Source organism: Tenrec ecaudatus, chromosome 2, assembly GCF_050624435.1.
Source record: "Tenrec ecaudatus isolate mTenEca1 chromosome 2, mTenEca1.hap1, whole genome shotgun sequence".
Classification (NCBI taxonomy): Eukaryota; Metazoa; Chordata; class Mammalia; order Afrosoricida; family Tenrecidae; genus Tenrec; species Tenrec ecaudatus.
In genome coordinates this window covers 33169975-33190525 of record NC_134531.1, presented here as the reverse complement: position 1 = coordinate 33190525, position 20551 = coordinate 33169975, and the positions used below count along the sequence as shown (strand labels likewise).

The following is a 20551-nucleotide window of genomic DNA, read 5'->3' as shown; positions in this document are numbered from 1 at the left end:
CGAGGATGGGGTGTCACTGTGTATGGGGTCCCCACGGGTTCGGGACTGGTGGTTTGAACCCACCAGCCGCTCCACGGGAGGACATGGCCCTCTGCTTCTGGAAAGCTCTGCCTGGGGAACCTGGCGGGGCAATGCTCCTCTGCTTCCAAGGGCCAGGGGTGTCAGCACGACTTGGCTTGGCGGCAGTGGAGTGAGTCTGGTTTGTCCTCAGGAAGCTTACTGTGTTAAGAAGTTAGCCTTCCTGAAAACAACGAGAAACTACACCCACTACATACACCAAGTCCTAGGTCAAGATTCTAGTATCTCCAACAGAAGAAGGGGGCAGGGAAATCAAGGTCAAAGGCACCTTGGGAAAAAGGCATTCTGGACTGCACCAATAACCTAGCCCAAATGTGTGGAAGACCCTGTGCCCCGCAGATGAAGCATCTGCTTTATAGCAGAACAGTAAGAGACTGCCTATAAGGTCACGGCCATTAAGTCAGTTCTGACTCATAGAGACCCGGTAGGCAGAGTTCACTGTTCTTTGGGTTTAAAAGGCTGGACATCCCCAGGGGAGCAGGCAGCATCATTGTTCCCCTGAGGAGAGAGAGACTGGTGGGTTTCAACCGCTGACCCAAAGGTTAGCCACCCAAGGCAGAACCCCCTAGGCTACTAGGGTTCTGTAAGGGCTGGGCCAAACTCAAGGCTCCTGATTGACAGGCAAGAGGGAAACATCATAAAGTGCTTGAGCAAGACCAAGAAGGCTTACCACGCAAGCTCCCTAGAAAACAGGCCTCCGGCCTAATTCTGATAGAGAGCTGCAGGAATGAAGGAAGATCCTAAAGAGCCCCAGAGAATGAGGCCAACTGCAAGTCCGCTCAAGTTACTCAGAGAAAACGCAAAACATTGCAGACGGGCTGCAAACCACCCCTGCCTCGGCGGCCTGTTGCAGCTAGCTGGCTAATTAACCAACAGCACCAGAGCCCGGCCTGCCTGCCTGAATGACCCTGAACCAAAAACAAGGGAAGCCACGACCAGGGGAACCCCTCTCTCAGAGAAAACCTCCAAGTTTGGGGAAGAGGCATTTCTAGCTTCCGGTAGGAATTCAGATATTCGACTAAAATCAGGCACTCTGCTTGGAGCTCCCCGTGAGCGAGAACCCTGGGCCAGCATCATATAGGATACAGAAAGCTTGAGGGAGACTGCCGCCAACTCCATGGCCAGACTCATCCTACACACTAAGGCTGGAAGGCGATCATGAAGTCTAACCAGGAAAACAGCTACCGTACCGCGATGGAGTCGATTTCTAGACGGCGTGACTCTACAGGGCAGAATAGCCCTCTCCTTGGCTTCGGAGGCTGTACAGGAAGGTGGAATTGCACAGTGCTTCTGGTAGTTACATGTGGACAGGTCCAGGTAGAAATTCCCCAGGAATTCACATTTCGGGGTCCATGGAGTTGGGGTGACCTACTCACACCATTTGCCCTTAGGTGTCCTTTCAAACCTGGAATCTTGAGAAACTGGTTCCTGGCCCTCACCTCTGAGTCAAACAATGGTGTAGATAAGCTACCAAGGGAGGGCACTGTGCTCAGCTGAAGGATTCAGTCCGGCTCCAAGGCCCAGTCAGCCGTATTTTAATTGTTCCGCCAGAGAATGCTGTGTGAAAATCCTTTGTGTGTGTGAAAATCTCGAACACAGATTTATTGATTTATTTGATCCGTTCTGCCCCCACCCCCTATGGCTTTCACTTTTATCCAGTTTATCCGCTCACGTTTATTCTTATGACAATGCAATCACGGTTTGATAAGAGCACACTGTCAGATCTTTGCAACATCAGGTCAAAATGTAACCCCGATTTGCAAGTTGTCTATGAAATTAAACTTCAACCCATTAATACCATCGGCACAATGTGATGTTTGTCTTTCATCATCAAGAGGAAGAAGAGCAAAATCCTCGCTAAATAAAATAAGCCAGACTCAAAAGGGTAAATGCGACAAGACACTTTTTGTATGAAATACCTAGAACAGAAACTGTAATAGAGACCAAGTTCAGCAGTGGTTTCCAGAGCGGGAGGCAGGGAGGTGGGCGGGGGAATAAGGGGAGTGGGAGCGGAGGGGTCTTGCTTTGCTTAAGGAGCAGTGTGTTTCCGTCTGGGAGCCAGTTCCATTTGGGGAGTGGCTCGTGGGGACTATTGAACGGCATGATGAGTGTGAGCAATGTCCCTGCACACTTACTCCAAGCCGGCGTGAGTGTGCCCAGGCAGCTCCCGCCCAGTGTACTTGGCCCTGCACCATCTTCACAACCACTGGTGGAGTTGGGAAGCCCCTGGTTTACTACGCTGGGATGATTAAATTCCAGGGGAACAGTATTGCATTTATTATCAAAAGGCATTTCACAACCCACCTAGAAGCACAGCATTATGTGTGATAAGGTAACAGCTATATTCCTACCAGGAAGCCCAGCTAACACAACCATGGCACAAATCTGCTCAGCTGAAGAAGTGGTCGAGGGGCAAGCGCACAGGTGGAGATGTTCAGAGAGATTCTTTAGGAAGTTTGGGAAAAACTGTCACATAGGTGCCCCCACTTTCTCATTGGCAAAGTAGTTTTTACTAAAAAAAGTAATTGATGTGTCATTCCTGCTACCAAGCTGCTCCCCTCACATTTCTGTCTTCTTGCTAATGAGTTCTGGGACTCAATGTTTGCACACATTTCTTTTTCTTTTCTCTCAGACAGCTATAGCTTGGGCCGCTCCCTATCAAGGTGGACTGGGAGAAGCAGGGACCGAAAAGGCTGCCTGGGGGTGCAAAAAGCATTCCAGAGCCCAGGTTTGTTTGACCTAAAATCTCAGGATAAATTTGGGAGTGCTCACACATTGCTGACTCCAAATAATGCATCATGGGAAAAACGTTTAATGAATTATTATGGTAAATATTTAATCAGCACCTTTACTGTAGACCAAGGAGCCCTGGTGGCTCAGCGGGGTAAATAGTGGGCTGCCAATCAAAAGTCTGTGGTTCAAATCCACCAGCTGCTTCTCAGGAGCAAGAGGAGGCTGTCTGCTCCTAGGCAGATTTACAGCCTCCAACCCCTAAGGAGCAGTTCTGCACTGTTCTAGAGGGTCACTAGGAAACAGGATGGTGCTTGTTTGTTTGTACTATAGACCAGATAATGAGCTAGATAATGGAATTATGGTGGTGAACAAGCAAATCCTTCCTATCACAGAATTTATCATCTAACGCAGAAAGAGGACAAGAATGGAAAATTGCATTAAGTTGAGGAGGCAAATGATTCAAGAAAAAAATCTGCCAACGGCCAAAGCCCACTGCAGCTAAAGAGTTCAGACGACCAAGTGTGAGTCCCCCCTGTCTCTGGGCCTGCACCCTCACCGGAGAGACAGTAGAACGTCAAACCGAAGCTGAGGAGAAGGCTAGGCCCGGCGGTTTGGCAGAGGATGAGCCAGCGTCATAGATGATGAGGGGGAGTTTACCTCTTTCTTCCCTTTGTATTACCACCAGCCTGGCTTCTAGACCAAATTCCATGCCCGGAAGCCAGCGTGTGGTTCCCCAAACATGAGGGGCTGTGTCTGGCACATGGCATCCACTTGGTGGTATGAACAGGCTTTCATCGGCATCATTTGCTACAAAGTGAACCAAGGATCTCCTGATGACTGTGGGACAACATCCTACTTTTCTTACCCCTTGGATGAGACATCTGCCTCTGATCCTGTTATCTTACACTCTGCAGTCCCTAAGGAGCTCTGGTGGCACTGTGAGTTAGGCATCCGGCTGCTGAACGCAAGGCCGACAGTCCGATACCTGACACTCCCCAGGGGAAAGAGAAGGCTCTCTGCTCCCATACAAATGTAGTCTTGGAAACGCTGTAGAACAAGGGCGTATCAGACTTGAGAGCTCCTCAATACCAGCTCACAAACAGCACATGCTTCACCAAAGAGAAGCAGCCCCAGCATTCACGGGGACAAGTTAATTAAATATTCGACTAAATTCAGCAGCCTAACTTTATATATTATATATTACAGATATATAATATTCCAAATGGACCTTGGAAGAAAAAAGGTTTCCTACCCCTTCTATATGGGGTCAATACGAATCTGAATTGACTCAGTGGCACTGACGGGCAGAGAAGGCTGGGGAGAGTAGGTCTATATCCATCTAGAATCAGTCCTCTGTTATAGTTGAACCTCATGAGGCACTTTAAAAACCATGATTCCTTGGGACTCTCTCGAGACCAAGTGATTCTTAGGGAATGAAAGTAGTAAGCTCATTGCTTTGGAGTTGATTCTGACTCAAAGCGAAGTGAGAGGGCAGGGCAGAACTACCCGATGTGGGTTTCCGAGACTGTAACTCTTTACAGGTATAGAAAGCACCCTCTTTCTCATGTAAAGTGACTGGTGGTTTTGAACCGATGACCTTGTGGTTAACAGCTCAACACATGACCTACTACATTCAGCAAGGCATCAGTATTATAAACAACAACAATAAAACCACTGGGTGTTTCTAATGCAGGACTTTCCAGGATTATTGGGAATCCATAATCTAAGAATTCAATGAAGCCTCCATTTGCAATACTTTGAAAGATTCTATGGATAAAATTCTGAATGATGCAGAAAACATCAAAAGAAGATAGAAAGAACACACAGAGTCACCACACCAGAAAGCACTACTCAACAGTCCCCCGTTACAATAGGTAGCACATGAGCAAGAACCAATGGGACTGAAGGAAGAAGCCAAAGCTGCACTGAAAGCGTTAGCCAAAAACAAGGCTCCAGGAATTGATGGAATGTCCAATGAAATGTGTCAACAAGCTGATGAGGCCCTCACATGCCTCACTGGTCTAGGCCAGGAAACTTGGAAGACAACTGACTGCAAGAGATCCTCCGTATTTGTACCCATTCCAAAGAGAGGTGACCAAACGGAATGCTCACAGTATAGAAGATCGTTGCTATCACATAGAAGTACAATTCTGCTGACGATCATCCAACAATGATTGCAGCAGTCCATTGTCAGGGAGCTGCCAGAGGTACTGGCTGGATTCAGGAGGAGATGTGGAACAAGGGATATCATTGCTGATGTCAGCTGGAGCTTGGCTCAAAGCAGAGAATACCAGAAAGACGCTTACGTGTGCGTTACGGACTGTGCAAAGGCCTTCGACTGTGCGGATCCTAACAATCTATGGATAGCTGGGGGAAAGTGGGAATTTCAAAGCACTTCACTGTGTTCATTCGGAACTTGTACATGGATCACGAGGCAGTTATGGGACCAGACAGGGGGATACTGCGTGGGTTACAATCAGGAAAGGTGTGGGTCAAGGTTGTGTCCTTAGGGCTGTGTCCTCTTACCACACTTGTTCAACCTGTATGCTGAGCAAATCACCAGAGAAGCTGTACTATAAGAAAGTGTTGAAACAGCAAGGAGGTTACTTCGAAGACTTATAGGGTGCCTGAGCCTACACATAATATTTTCCATCACCTCATGGGCATGTGAAAGTTGGACACACGGAATAAGGAAGACCGAAGAAGAATCACCACATTTGAATTATTGTGCTGGTAAACTATGCAAAGGACCGCCAAAAGAACAAACAAATCTGTCTTGGAAGAAGTACAGCGAGAACGCTCTATAGAGGGAAGGATGGCGAAATAAACTTTGGACATATTGTCAGGGCAGACCAGTCCCTGGAGAAGGACCTCGTGCTTTCAAAAGCTGAGGAGCAGCAAACCAGAAGGTTCTTGACCGGATGGATTGACATAGTGGCCAACACAACTGGCTCCCGCGTAAGAACAACTGTCAGGGTGACGCAAGACTAGGCAGGGGTTTGTTTTCTTGAGCACAGGGTCGTCATGCGTGGGGACTGTCTTGACAGCACCTAGCAACAACAGAACACAGAACTAGAACGATCAACCTGCGAGCTCAACAGCAAATCCTTGAACCCCAAACTATAAGAAGAAAGAGCAACAAAAATTCTTCAGGAGTCTGAAACAAGGTAAAGACTTATGCGGGACAATATCAAGAGGAACAGCCTAGGCCTCAAAGGGATTCCAAAAACCCGCAGACAAGAACGCCAGTATGAAAAATGTCCTACCTGCATAAAATATGAGAAAACATAGCCAGGAAGCTGCGAGAGCCCTACACAGGAGAGATATACCATCACCCTCCCCGCAAAACCACCGCCACAGCAAAAACAGTGCAACATACTGTTGTCAAACTCTCCAATGCCAAGGACAAGGAAGTCATTCGGGGGGCAGAGAAAAGGCATAGTCACATACACAGAGTAAGCCAGAACACCAAGAATTAGCCAGAATGCTTCTCAGAAGTAAGGCGGGCAAGCCCTCATCTCACACACTCTGGGCACGTTATCAGGAAGGGGCAGTGCCTGGGGAAGCCCGTCACGCCGGTAAAGCAGAGGGGCGGCTGAAAGGGAGACCCCAATGAGCTGGATTGCCACAGTGGCTCCAACACGGGAAGGACGATGAGGATGGCACAGAACCGGGCAGGGGTTGTTCTGTTGTAGACAGGGTTGTTATGAGTTAGACAATAGTACTAAGTACATACTACTGATAAGAAGATGTACCACCAGCACCACAACAGCAAAAAGACAGTTATGAGCACGGTTCATTATAACTCTAGTATACCACAGATGAGGGCCACCTGTAATTTCCCAAAGGTCCCACAAAGGTACTGGTGAAATCCCATGCAGACTGAGGAGTCCAGGGATGATGGTGAAGCCCAGAACTAACACGCTGAGAAACCACATTGTGCAGCTTACGCGGTCTTGCCCTCGCTATCCTGCTTGGTGGCACTGGCCCCCTTCTTGCTGAGCAACGAGGCCACCTTCTCCGGGTCTCCATTCTCCACAGCCTGCAGCAGCCGGTCATCATTCTTGTTCCATTCATTGACCTACGGAGCAAAGAGAAGACACAGAGCTGATGAGCACTGGCAGCCACAGACAGCCTGCAGGAGAACCTCAGGCCCGACCCCACCTCTCCACCCTCCCCTTGCCCCAGTGAAAACCTGCCCCTCAAAACAGGCAACGTTACGGATACCTTTCCCTTCACCATGGCAGCACCCAAAAAGGCCGGCTTCCCAAAAGAAAACATTCACAGCTCAATGAAGTAGCGGCCACTATGCAGTCACTTCTGTTCAGAGAAGGTGGGTCGATGGAACGACCTCGGAGACCAGTTTACACATTAGCTTATTTTTAGCCCGACCGGACAACTGACTCCTCGGAACTTTGGCCTTTGACCTTGTCCGCAGCTCACTCTGTCCACTACGTTACAGAACCAAGCTGAAACTGCCCAACAGCTAGAGGTGAGTTGAGGTCTTACACACACTCCTCTTTTGGCTGCTTTGTTGGCTACTCTTTCCTGCCTGCTCCCTGGGCCCTGATTTTTGGGCCGTGTACTAGCTTTGAAGTTGGTATCCTTCTAGAACACCGACTCAAACATGTACCCCGAAGAAGGAGTCTTCCTGAACAAGCTATTAAACATCAACCAGCTTTGAGCAGAGCCTTCAGCACCGCGAACCCAACCCAGCACCACGATCTGGTAACACACAAAGAGTAGCTGGGGAGAAGGGAGCCACGGAAGGTTCTGGAGCTGAGGAATGAGAGTATGAAATCAAGGCATTAGCGAGCCCTCTGGTGGCTTTTCTCACAGACATTCGAGCACAGAGTAGAGTCCCTCCTTTGGGGTTCCAAGACTGTAAATCTTTACAGGTGCAGATAGATAGCCTCGTCTTTCTTGCATACAGCAGCTGGTGGGTTAGAACCACTGATCTTATGATGAGCAGTTCAGTGTACAGCTCACTACACTATGAGGTGGAATTGACTCGATGGCAGTCAGTTTTGAGTTATGATGGTTTGAGGTGTACAAAGGATTAATGGGGTAGGTTGGGGAGGTGTGTATGTGAGAAAAGATTCTGGGACACACCAAAGTTCACAGCCCTTCCTTGAGATGAAGTCTACTCCCTGGCCCGGCCCTTCAGCTCTGGGGAATGTCTCTCTCCCTCCTTCCCCAAAGCTTCCCACAGGCCAGTCTCTCAACTCTCCTCTTGCCTGAAGATAAGAGCCTAGAGGTGCTTCACATTAAAAGCTTTGCCCTGGACCACTACAGAGAGGCATGCCAGAGAGACACTGGAGATTTAAAGGCTACACGGAGGGACATTTACCAGATGACATGTTTCCAGGGTCTTAGGAATGCACTTTAATTCCATCAGAAATCCTAGTCCCCCTTCCAGCCACGGTCTAGAGACCAGGCCTCTGAGAACCAACCACAGGCCAACCAGGTTCACAGTAGAGCTGCCCAGGGGCCAGGGGAGAAGCCTGCATCTCTTGAGAGTTTGAGGACTCCGCCAGACCTATTTCTTAGGACTCAGGACATGGGAAGAAAACCAGCCACTTAGTTCTAAATTAATCAAGTCGGTTGTCTTAGAGTTGATTCTGCGGGTCACAGAAACCCTGTAGGGCAGAGCAGAACTGACCTGTAATGCTTCCATGCTGTCAGTTTATACAGACTCTGAATGCCACACCTTTCTCTTGCAGAGCAGCTAGTGGGTTTGAACTGCCAACCTTCTGACTTAGCCACCCAATGCGTCACTCCTGTGTCACCCGGCTCCTTTCTCAACTGGGCATGGATTTGACGTTCAGAACTCCAGACTGACACATAGATGCTATGACCCCCACAGCCCGGCCTCAATCCCCCGAGACCTTGGATTAGGAAGGCCACCGTGAAATCGCCCAACAGCTCAAGACAGATCATCCAGGAAAGATTTCACGCCCAACTTGGCTTAGAAGGATGAAGTTGACCAAAGGAAGCACAATGAAGACCAAGGGCTCCCACTTGTGTGCCCCTGTACAACATGGACCAAGTGACAACTGGGTTGGGAAGATCCCAAAGGAGGCTCAATCTCAGAGGACGTGGCTGAAAGCAGCTGAGCCACAGAGGGATTGTCCTCTTGGCGCTGTTAAGCATGGAACCCTGGGACAGAGACAAATCCCACTGCAGGGCTTTTCTTCAATCAAGTACAGGCGGTTTTCTGTCGAATTGCAGTTCTAGAGGATTTAGTAATAAAGAGCCTCCCCCGCCCCCTCACTCTGGAAGACAAGGTCAGCGGCCTGATTCGTGAGGTCTACAATGCTCCCCTCCTATGTGAGTCTCTCCTCAGAGCCGGATGAGGTGAGGAGGGCAGGGCTCTCTCCACACACGTCATATACTTAACAAGTCACCTGCACACACACACCCTCACCCTTCAGCAGGTCTTTTGGGAAAGTGGGCACAAAGAGGCTTGCCCTCAAAGTTCGCATCAGGCCCTAGAAGCTAGAGATCTCGGCTTCAGACTCCAGAGGCTGTACATCCAGCATTCTTCTCTTCCCGAGGACAGTACTGGCCAGCAGGAGCAGGGAGCTGATATGCACACAGCCTTCTGTGGCCCAGAGGGAGGATAGTGCTTAGACTTGTAATAAGTTCTAGGATGCACAACTACGTGTCCTCGATGGTGTGACCGAACGGTGAAGCCTCAACTCGTAACCAAAAAGATGCCAGTTCAAACTCAGCTAGAGAAGAGACCTCCCCAAACAATCCTGATGAGGTGCTTCTTAAAAAACCACAAGGGACCACTGGAGAGGTCTGAGGGGCTGGCCTCAACCCCAACTACGTGGACACCTGCTCCTCCCCCCAGAAGAATTCACTTCAGAGGACAGCACTGAGTCTGCAGCTCAGGGAGAGGGACGTGTCTGATCAGAGCACACGGGAACAAATGACGAGGGAGGAAGAGAAAGTGGAGCACATCCTGGCCCACCAAGCCTTGAGGATGAGATTCCCGCTCAGAGCAGCCAATTCACAGAGAAGACCATATGGCCAGCCCCACTATGAGACACGACATTCCTTACTGACCCATAGCCCTACAAGGGACAAGACAGTGTGGGAATTGCGCCTGATCTGATCCCACCAAACTGACACAAAAACTAAGTGTACCGAACAGAACAGCAAGGTGAACAGAGCAATGAAGTCCCCAGGGAATACCAAAAATAGACTTTGGGGCCAGGGCTTGGCGCCCCAAAAGACTTGACTGGAAAACACTCCTAATGGCAAGCTTTTCTTTCTTGTTGTGATTTGTTCTCTTTTTGTCATTGGTTTGTTGTTTTATTTTGTTGCTTGGTTTTGCTCTGTCGTGTTTTTGTGCATGTTATCTCCACAGGTCTGTCTACATAGGATAGGCTGGATGAGCCATCTGGAGGAGAAAACAACGGGGCCAACAGTTCCATGTGGGGGGGCATGGGAGAGAGGGAGGTGAGGGGAAAGGAAGTTGGGTCAACAAACCCAGGGACAAGGGAACAACAAGTGATCCAAATCAGTGGTAAGGAGGGTGTAGGAGGCCTGGTAGGGCGTGACCAAGGGTAAAAGAGGAATTACTGAAACCCAAATGAAGGCTGAGCATGATAGTGGGACAAGAGGAAAGTGAAAGGAAGTAGAGGAAAGAACTAGGAGGTAAAGGGTTTTATAGAGGTCTAAATACAGGCATGTACATATGTAAATATATTTATAATTAAGGATTTGGAAATATATCTATGTATAGGCTTAGTATTAAGGTACCAGATGGACAATGGTCCTCCACTCAAGTTCTCCTTCAATGCAAGAATACTTTGTTCTATTAACCTGGCATTCCATGATGCTCACCTTCCCGACACAATCGCTGAAGACAAAGCAGGTGAATAAGCAAATATGGTGAAGAAAGCTGATGGTGACTGGCTATCAAAAGTTATAGCACCTGGAGTCTTAAAGGCTCGGAGGTAAACAAGCGGCCATCTAGCTCAGAAGCAACAAAGCCCACATGGAAGAAGCACACCAACCTGTGCGATCACGAGGTGTCAAAGGGATGAGGTATCAGGCATCATCAGAACAAAAAATCATCATCGTGAATGAGGGGGAGTGCGGAGTGGAAACCCGAAGCCCATCGGTAGGCAATTGGACATCCCTTTATGGAGGGTCGCTGGAAGGAGACCACTCAGTCAGGGTGCAGTGTAGTAACGATGAAACATACAACTTTCCTCTAGCTCCTAAATGCTTCCTCCTCTCCCACTATCATGATCCCAATTCTACCTTACAAATCTGGCTAGACCAGAGGATGTACACTCCTATAGATAGGAACTGGAAACACAGGGAATCCAGGGCAAATGATCCCTTCAAAACCAGTGGTGTGAGTTGCGATACTGTAGAGGGAGGGTGGGTTTGAAAGGGGAACTGATTACCAGGATCTACATGTGACCTCCTCCCTAGGGACAGGCAACAGAAAAGTGGGTGAAGGGAGACATTGGATAGGGAAAGATATGAGAAAATAATAATTTATGAATTATCAAGGGTTCATGGGGTGGGGAGCGGGGAGGGAAGGGGAAAATGAGGAGCTGATGCCAGGGGCTTAAGTGGAGAGCAAATGTTTTGAGAATGATGAAGACAATGAATGTACAAATGTGCTTTACACAATTGATGTATTTATGGATTGTGATAAGAGTTGTATAAACCCCTAATAAAATGATTCAAAAAACAAAAACAAAAAAAACTGTAAGGGGCACTTCTGCCCTGTACACATAGAGTCATCAGGAGCTGGAAGCAGCCCGGTAACAACTGGTAACAACATGCACAACTAGCCACTGCAGATCTCTCTGGGAAGCTCAGCTTCCAAAGCTCCATGCCTTCCTCTTCTGATCCTGCCCTGGCAGACTTTCCCCACCGCTGCCATATAACCGGTCTATCGTGTGCTTTAGTCTCTATGAGAAATTCCGTGGCCAATCCAGCGAGGAGACAAAACCGATGCTTTGTCTAAATGCCATTTTTCTTGAAAAATCCAGAAGCAAATGATTCTGACGCCCCTTTCTCTGGCTGCGTGGTACTTCGATGAAATCAAATTAGAAGAATATGTATCGAACACTTGTTCAATCCACTATCCAAAGTCAGAAAAGGTAGTTTGAAAAATGGACATATATTCCGAAGTAATAGATTATTCCACTGAAGACTTCCAGGGATTCCCATCTGATTAATGATGTCACCTCCTACCTCTACCCATGAAACTTGTTCCTCTAACTACTGCTACCTACAAAGGGCAGCCTTAGCACTGCCTCCCCACTGGGCCCCTCAACACAGTATCATCAACTCATTTGTGGGTTATCAGGAGCCCTGCCTGGTGGTACACTGGTTACATGTTGGGCTGCTATCTGCAAGGTGAGCAGTGCAAAGCCAGCCGCCCTGTGGATAAAAGATGGGCTTTCTACTCCTGTAGACAGTCGGTCTCAGAAACACACGCGGGCGGGTCTACCCTGCCCTTTAGGGTCGCTATGAGTCAGCAGCAACTTGGGGGCAATGAGTTTGGTTGAGTTTTTGTGGGTTCCAGCTAATACTCAGAAGGAAGAAGGGAGAGAGGGAGAAGGAGGAGAGGTGGAGCCGATGCCTAATATCCAGCGAAGCTCAGCGGGAATTAAATGGAATGTGTTTGTTTTGTGTATATATGCATGTGCTGGGCGATGGTGTAAAGAAAAGACATAAGTGGCTGCTGTACAAGGACTGCTAGGCCATCAGAGCCGCCTCCCACAAGGCTGCCTTTTAGAAGCCACACCTGTGAGGCAGACACGCGAACCTTTCCAGGCGACCTCCGTCGGCTCCATCTCACCCCCAGGGCCCACTTGGGACGCATCTCCGAAGCCCAGAGTCTAGACTGGATGAAATACTGCATCCTGCCTTCCTCCGCGGGCTTCATGTGAGTGCAGCTCAGCTCTTTTAGCTGCTTCCCGGCGGTACTGACAACGCCTCGATTTCTTGCCCCATGGCACCTGCTAAGTGCTCAGTGTTGGCTGCTGCTTTTACCAGAAGGTTCTTCCTCTTGATTCACCTAAATCTCTCTCTCTACTCTTTTATGTGGATCCATATGACAGGAGATGTACCATTTTAAAGTATAGAATTCTATGTTTCTGTTGGTTTTTAATAGATGCGCTACGCTGCACAATCATCACCACTACCTAATTGCAAAGCATTTCCATCCCCTCAAGATCTAACTGTCTGAAAACGCAAATGCACTGCCATCAAGCCAATTCCGACTCAGAGCGACCTTTCAGGGCAGGGCAGAGCTGTGGGTAGCCATGGGTCACTCCTAATGGGCGTAGCAAGGCTCGTGTTTCTCCTGAAGAGTGGCTGGTGGGGCTGAACCACCCATCCTGTGGCTAGCAGCCCACCCATAACCCACGATGCCACTCATCTCTCCTATCTGCCGCGGCGTCACAAAACTGGTTTCTTTTCTTTTTTCCACTTTTATGTCAAGTTTTTGCAAACAAGGAATTACTCATGGTCCAGATTTTTATTTTTCAGCCCTGTTCCCTTTCTTGTCCTATAAAGGTCGTTTGAGGTCGAATCTACTCGGAGGTAATGAGGTGGACACGCTTTCTCAACTCTCATCCCAGGAGCCAGGTCTTAAATATCCAACCCGGGGCCTCACCTGGGATGTCATGAAGTCTATAGGCTCTCAGGCCCCACTGTTGGAGATGCTGGTCCGCGGTCGGGGCTGGAGCCCTGGACTGTGTTAGGCTCGGCCTAACTTGAAAGCACGTGTGGTAGGAGGTCAGGGGAGAGAGAGGCTGCCCTTCTTCCTTGCAGAACTAGATCTTTCATCTCCCTCAAAAGCGTAATCAGCCTTCTGGCTGCCATCAAGTCAATGCTGACGCAGAGGGACCCCCTCTGGGCTTCTGAAGCTGTAGTTGTTTATGAGACTAGAAAGCCCAGTCTTTCTCCCATGGAGCTGCTGGTGGTTTTGAATTGCTGACTAGGCATATTGCAGCCCAACGCTTAAGCATTACACTACCAGGACTCCATTAATAAGCATTAGGCTTTCCTTATGACTTGTTATGGATTAAAGTGTGCACCCCCCCAAAAGAAATGTTGTTGTCTTATTCCTGGTACTTATGAATGGAACCTTGCTGAGAAGCGACTGGGCCCTTGAAGATGTTATCAGTTAACAGAACACTCACACTGGATCACGCTGGGTTCTGATGTCCTCAAAAAAGAGAAGGTGCACTCTTTACACTCTTTGGGGGCACACAAAGGAAGGACAGCTGGGTGGCAACAGCTCTGCTGCATTACAAGCCAAGGGACTCCCGTGGCTGCCGCAAGCAGAAACAGAAGAGAAAGAACTTTCTTTTACAGCAGGGGTTTAAAACCTGTGATCCGTGACCCCTTTGAGGGTCGAAAGCCCCTTTCACAGGGTCGCCCAATTCATACCAGTAGCAAAATGACAGTTATGAAGTAGCAACAAAAATAATTTCCTGGTTGGGGGGTCACCACCACATGAGGAACAGTATGAAAGGGTCGCGGCACGAGGAAGGTTGAGAGCCACTGCTTTAGAGCCTTCTGAGAGAGCGTGACCCGGCGCGTTCCCCGAGTTTGGACCCCCCCCCCCGCCCCCGCCATCTCCAGAACGAGGGGCAATACATTGGGAAAGTAGGATAGCTGCCTTTAACCTCAGGCTCACTTCTCAAGTACAACGATCGGGGCTCCGTGGTCTCAGCCAGCTCCTTTCTCCCACTGGGCTCTGCCCTCGTGGTTTCTCCCCTCCCCATGTGTCCCTCACGGGACACTCAGCCAGCCTCCCCAGGGGGAGATGCTTACAAACAGCTGCTTTTATCTAGTAACACAAGAGAGGAGGCAGCTCCTCGGCCAGCTCCACCTCGAGCGGATGTGGCCGTTCCCACGGGTCTCCACGCTACCACCCCTTCTGACTGAAGCTGGGATGGAAGAAGATGGAGCCTGGGAGACATAAAGCTTCCATCGCCCGCTGCTTGTTCTCCAGCCTGTATGTGGATGGCATCGCTGGTCCTGAGCGGACAGGCGGATTCGCTGTCAAGTCTCAGGGCCACGGAGTCACGCCCAATGGGAGTTTAGGATTCCTACGCAGTGATTTGTAAGGAACTCCGGTGGTGTAGGGGGTCACACCTTGAGCTGCTAGCCACAAGGCTGATGGTTTAAATCTACTAGCCACTCTGTGGGAGAACGATGAGGCTGTCTGCTTCCATCAAGAGTTGCCATCTCAGACACCCACAGGGGCAGCAGTTCCACTCTGCCCTATGGGGTCACTTGAGTCGGAAACCACTTGATGGCAGTGAGGTGTTTTAGTTAGTTGTGCACACACACACACCCCTACACACGCATCTGAGGGGATTTTGTGGTGAGCTAAGTTAAGTGTCAGGCTATTGAAAGGTCGGCAGTTCAAATTCACCAACCAGGAGACAGATGTGGCAGTTTGCTTCCGTAAAGAAACCCAAAGGAGCAGCTCTTCTCTGCCCTGCCGGGTGTCGCCATGAATCAGACAAACTCGACAGCAGTGAGCTTGCTTTGGGTTTTACTTGGTAGGTTTCGGAGTCTGAAGTCAGGCCTGGCCTCACCAAACACTCGCTTGTGATTCACATTTTTCCAATTTGTCAGAATGATGTTACATTCTTGTCTAAGTGACTACGATTCAACAGCATCTAAGGCATCCTCTCGCCCATGGGGGTGGGGGGGGACTGACACAGACTCCCAGAGAGACAGACCCTGAAGTCATGCCGCCCAGGGGGTGGGGGGGAGTTGGCCCTTTTCCCGGTCAGCTGCTCACCGCCTGTGAAGAAAGAAGCATTGAGCTGACAACATGGATTTTTGGCGATCAAGGGCTTCCAGGCTATTTGGTGTGTACCCTTGTTCCCCAGCCGCGAGGGATCCCAAATTACTGTGGTGGCGGTGGTGTGGTGGAGACACAGAAAATTCCACACCAGAGAAGCGGGTCCTCTTTAGTGTCTATCTGGTACCAATTAGCTGTGGGACCCGGACTTAATCACGGCATGTCTTCAGACCACACCCTTTAAAAGAAGTAATCTGGCCCGAGATGGGCTTTAAGGTTTCTTTCTGCTCTAACTATCCTCTTTAGCCCATTTGCATTCTTATTTGAAGTTGCCTCATTTCTTACGGCGAAGACGATCCAATGCTAAAGGTCTTTGAAGTGCCTCATAACCCCCTTGCGGATCTTAGAATGATGCACATGGAAAGCTCCTTAAAATGCCAAGGTTTACACGCCAACCGCGACCCCAATGACAAGCCCGGATGAAGAACTCAGAGTAGGGCAAGCAGGAGAAGAGGCTTACTGTCCCTGTGAAGGGTGAGTTTTGCCCATCCACAAGGGCAGTTCTAGTCTATCAGACGGTGGCCATGAGTCCGAACTGACTCGTGGCAGGGAGCTGAGAAGAAAACCAGAAGGCGAGCTCCAGAGTTCAGTGCTTCTCAGCAGAAACGACAGCGCCAGCCACGGTTTCTGGGTTTCCATTTCCTTACCTGTAAAACAGGGAAACTCTACCTACTTGCGATAATCCCACGAGTTAGATGGAACCTACCTACAGGGCCTGGTACCTATCAGACACTCCCTTGAAAACCAAACCAACATCAATAGACAGTGGTGACGATGGCTTCTTGAGTTCTGTGCGAAGCACGGTTCCTTTTGGATGACTGGCCGCTGAATCGGAGGATTTACCATTTAGCACTGACAGGCCATTATCCTTGCAGGGCAGGCACCGCCTTCGTGAGCATTTACATCTGTACATTTTCTACTTTGAAAAAAAAAAAGGAGGAGAAGAAGAAAGAAAATCCTCTTTTAAGGGGCCCTAGAGAAACATTTGCAGACACAAAATTAACTATTTTATCGCAGACGTCTCACTTTTCCAGGAGACCGTTTAAAACAGACGTTTCCACAGAGCATCCTGGGCCCCACTTACAAGTTCAGGAAGCCATATGTTACGTTCCACAGACATGTGTAATGCGTCAGCTATGAAGGGCGGCCGGAGAGAGAGGCGGCCTGAGCCTCCATGTGGGCTCCGAAACATTCCTGCTAATATATCACAAATGAGATTTCTCAATGGCTGGCCTGGAAGTTTCCCAGTCATCAAACCATTTCCAAATGACACCCTCTGACTGAAGACCGTTTTCCCTGGAAGCCTGGGCTGCCCTACCCAGGGGGCCGACTCCATGTCAGCCACGCGGCTTTGGCAGCAGCCCATGTCTGCCGCTGGCCAGACTTGGCACCATCACCTTCTCTGCCAGTTTTAGCTTCCCTGTTGGGCAACGGTAAGTCCCAGGGAAAGGCAGAGGCCCTCGACACCTGGATGGTTGGCACGTGTGAGCTGTGTCCTCCGTCAACACAGGGTAAGAAAGAGCTTCTTTGACTGCCTTGAAAATGCAAACCAACCCAAATAAGAGGGGCGCGCGGCCTGCTCATCCGTCTGAGCAGCCATCTGGCGGAGTCTACTGGAGAGATTATCCTCGGAAAAGCCACACGTCTCCCTCCTGCTCACAGAGACCAGGCGCTTTTGCAGTGTTTGGGCTGGGAAAGCTCCAGATCCGTGACTCTTCCCCAATCCGGCCCTACATGACACACACCTTGCTGTTTGGGAGCAGAGAACAGCAAACAGGCAAGCTCCAGGCCTAGTGACTGTCCCAGCCCGCTCTCCTTGGGGATCAGTCGCCTCTCAGTCAACCCTGACTCCCGACAAACCCAGGAACAATGGAACCAAACCCTGCTCGGTCCTGTGCCTTCCCCATGGGTGGCCGGGGGCATCGGACTGTCGTGACCCACAGGGTTGCATCACCTGATTTGGGGGGAAGCAAATTGCCAGAATTTTCTTCCTACTCTGTCCTAAGCTGGCATTTCTACTGTAACCTAGGAGCAACAAACACAAGGCTCCAAGCACCGATGGATGGTGGCTGTCCTGAGGCACATGGGCTGAAAATCTAAGCAGGTCTCCTGCAGAATCTGAGCTCAACGTAACCGGTAGCATGGCGCAGAAGTCAAGATCAACGAGGCCCAACTGCTGGCTTACATTCATTCAATACACACTTCAAAATCAAATGGGCTGCCGTTCTGACTCACAGTGAACTTATGCCTGCCTTTTCAATGGGCAGCCCAGTTTTCACTGAATTATCTATGATAGTGGCAGAGCTGTGAGCTGCAGTCAGGAGAACTATGCCAAGGATAAAACCAGGGTGGCAGGGGTGATAGCCAAACAGAGAATGGGCGCAGTAGAGAAGTGGCATGATTCTGGGCTGGGCAGTCAAGGGTTGCTTCTTGCTTGGGTCACAAACTGGCCTTCACAACCAGCAATACTTGGTTGATGGAGAGAAGACAAGAGTCAACAACGGGAAAAAGGCAACACGTTTTCTACTGGGCAGTGGACGAGCAGGTTGAGCCAAGACCGAAGAGGACTGTTCTCGTTAGGGGTCATGAAAAGATAGCAGAACATTCATCCAACGGTTCTCTAGTTTCAACCAGCCCTCCAGCTTCATAGTGACCCTTCCATGTAATGTTTGGTCACTTCACACTGACACGTGCTAAGTCCACCTAACACCATACTTTCCCTCCATTGCTATCCGATTATCCACGCATGCGGGTGGCGAGGTGTTTGCTCCTAACACTGAAACAGTTGCACAAGTATTCCCTCGGTCCCACTGTCGCCCGTTAGCAGATGGCACCTGACTTCTTAGACAGGTCACACGAGCGCTGAAAACGATGTCATGGGCCTGATCCACAGGCCTTCCATCTAAGCACTTCCATCTGCACACAGGATGGTCTTTCTGCGCCCACCCTCCTTCAATATCACCTAGCTACTCCCACGCACTCTCCCAAGCCCTCCCCAGCCACCTGGGCCAGCTAGCTACCTGGGCCTTGGACCTTTGTCTTCAATAGCACTGACCTCAGCTATCATTTAATGTCTTCTTAAGGTGTCTTTAAAGGTCTGTCAACGGCTCATGCGTATGGGGGCTCCGGGGCACAGCCAATGGCCACCACTGTCTTGTTCCCCACTGGACCACAGGCCTTTTGCTCACCACCTGACATATGGTAGCGGCTTCACTTAGAGCCGCTAATTTTCTTTCTAGCTAGAGGAGCACCGGAAGGGCAGTGGTGGCACGCTGGACTGCTAGCTGCAGATTGGAACCGCCGGTAAAGAGCTAGAGTCTCAGAAGGGGGCAGTTCTACCCTGTCCAATAAGGCCGCTATGAGTCGACATCAACTCAGTGAGTTTTATTTTGGGTCTGGGGGAGCCCCTATGGATTAGCCTCTTCTCCTTTGCCAAAGTTGACATACAAGGGGGCTTCATAAAGTCTGTGTTGAAATCTTGTTTTCTTGCAATTGCATTTTTCCACAAATATTTTGAAGCCTCCCTGTTTGTACTTAAAGTCTCCATTATCTTCCCAAATGCCACCCTTTAACTATTGTGACTCATGTCATTTAAAGCCCAGCTCACAAGCGGTGAAAGCCCTTGTGAGACAGAGATGAGGTCACCCTTATTCCCAAACCCCAAATAAACCAAACTCACAGCCTTTGAATCACATCTGACGCATAGTAATTCTACAGGGCAGAGAAGAATAGCCCCTTTGGGTTTTAAAGACTGTATACATATATATACATATATATACTTATATATAATATACACACATATATTTTATATATATATATATATATATATATTTAAGACTTTACAGGAACAGACAGCCTCATCTTTCTTCCACAGAGTCATGGTTGGGGTTGAACCACTACCCAAGCCATTAAGTTAGCAGCTCAATTTTTCGCTCACGACGTCATCAGGGTCTCCTTTACAAAGAAAGCTCCTTGGATCTAATCCAAGTGGGTTCAACCACTCACTCAGTTAGTATTTACGGTATATCAAAAGGAACCCTGACAACACAGTGGGCAAGCTGAAAGGTCAGTGGTTTGAAACCCAGCAGCCACTTTGCAAGGAGAAAAAGAGGTCATGTATTCCTGGGAAGACTTACAGTCTTGGAAACCCCATGGATCAGTCTACTGTGTCCCAAAGGGTGTCTCGATGCATCAATATGCACTCAATGGCAGTGAGTAGTTTTTGTTTTGTTTGTTTTTTCAAATATATCAAAGTTCCTTGGGTAGTATGGAGTCCCTGGGTGGTATAAATAACTAATGTGGTTGGTTGCTAGCTGAAAGGGTGTAAGTTCGAGTACACCCACAGGTACAATGGAAGAAATGCATGGCCATCCATTCCTGCAGTGAGCCATTGAAAACCTTACCGAGTTCTCCGACACACATGGGGCTGCCACGAGTTGGAAGAGGAGAGGAAAAGAGAAGAAGGGGATCGAAGGGGGCATGGGTAACTGATAAAAGAGCCTGGGAGGGACTGGCATCGTGACTCAATACAGGCAGACACTAACTCTATCTCTTAGATACTAAGGAAGAGGGGAAGATGGGCTACACAACAGGCAGGAAGGAAGTCGGATACACGTTTTATGGCTTCTGTTTTCTTGGGGAAGCAGATGGAGACAGAGTCACAAGGATCAATGGTGGGCTAAAGAGCGTGGGGGGGGGGGTAGTGTTTCTATTCCTGAGAGTGCCCGAGGGAGCTGAGAAAGGAAATCTGCTTAAAATGAGCGAAAGGCTTTTCAAGCAGCCCCGAAGGTCCAGCTGAGAGAAGACATTACGGTCCCATCAAGAAACCATTTGGTAGTGCGGTGTGATTTTTCGTAAGAAGCATCAGTT

General features: G+C 49.2%; 1 protein-coding gene across 3 annotated transcripts in view; it reads right to left on the bottom strand.

The window, feature by feature from the left end:
- Positions 1 to 20551, bottom strand: part of RAI14 (retinoic acid induced 14) — a 191431-nt gene that overhangs the window by 65048 nt on the left and 105832 nt on the right. For all 3 annotated transcript variants that reach the window (XM_075540916.1, XM_075540915.1, XM_075540917.1), the window contains exon 3: positions 6762 to 6892. In XM_075540916.1, coding sequence (XP_075397031.1) covers positions 6762 to 6892 — 131 coding nt within the window. The remainder of the gene's footprint in view (positions 1 to 6761; positions 6893 to 20551) is intronic.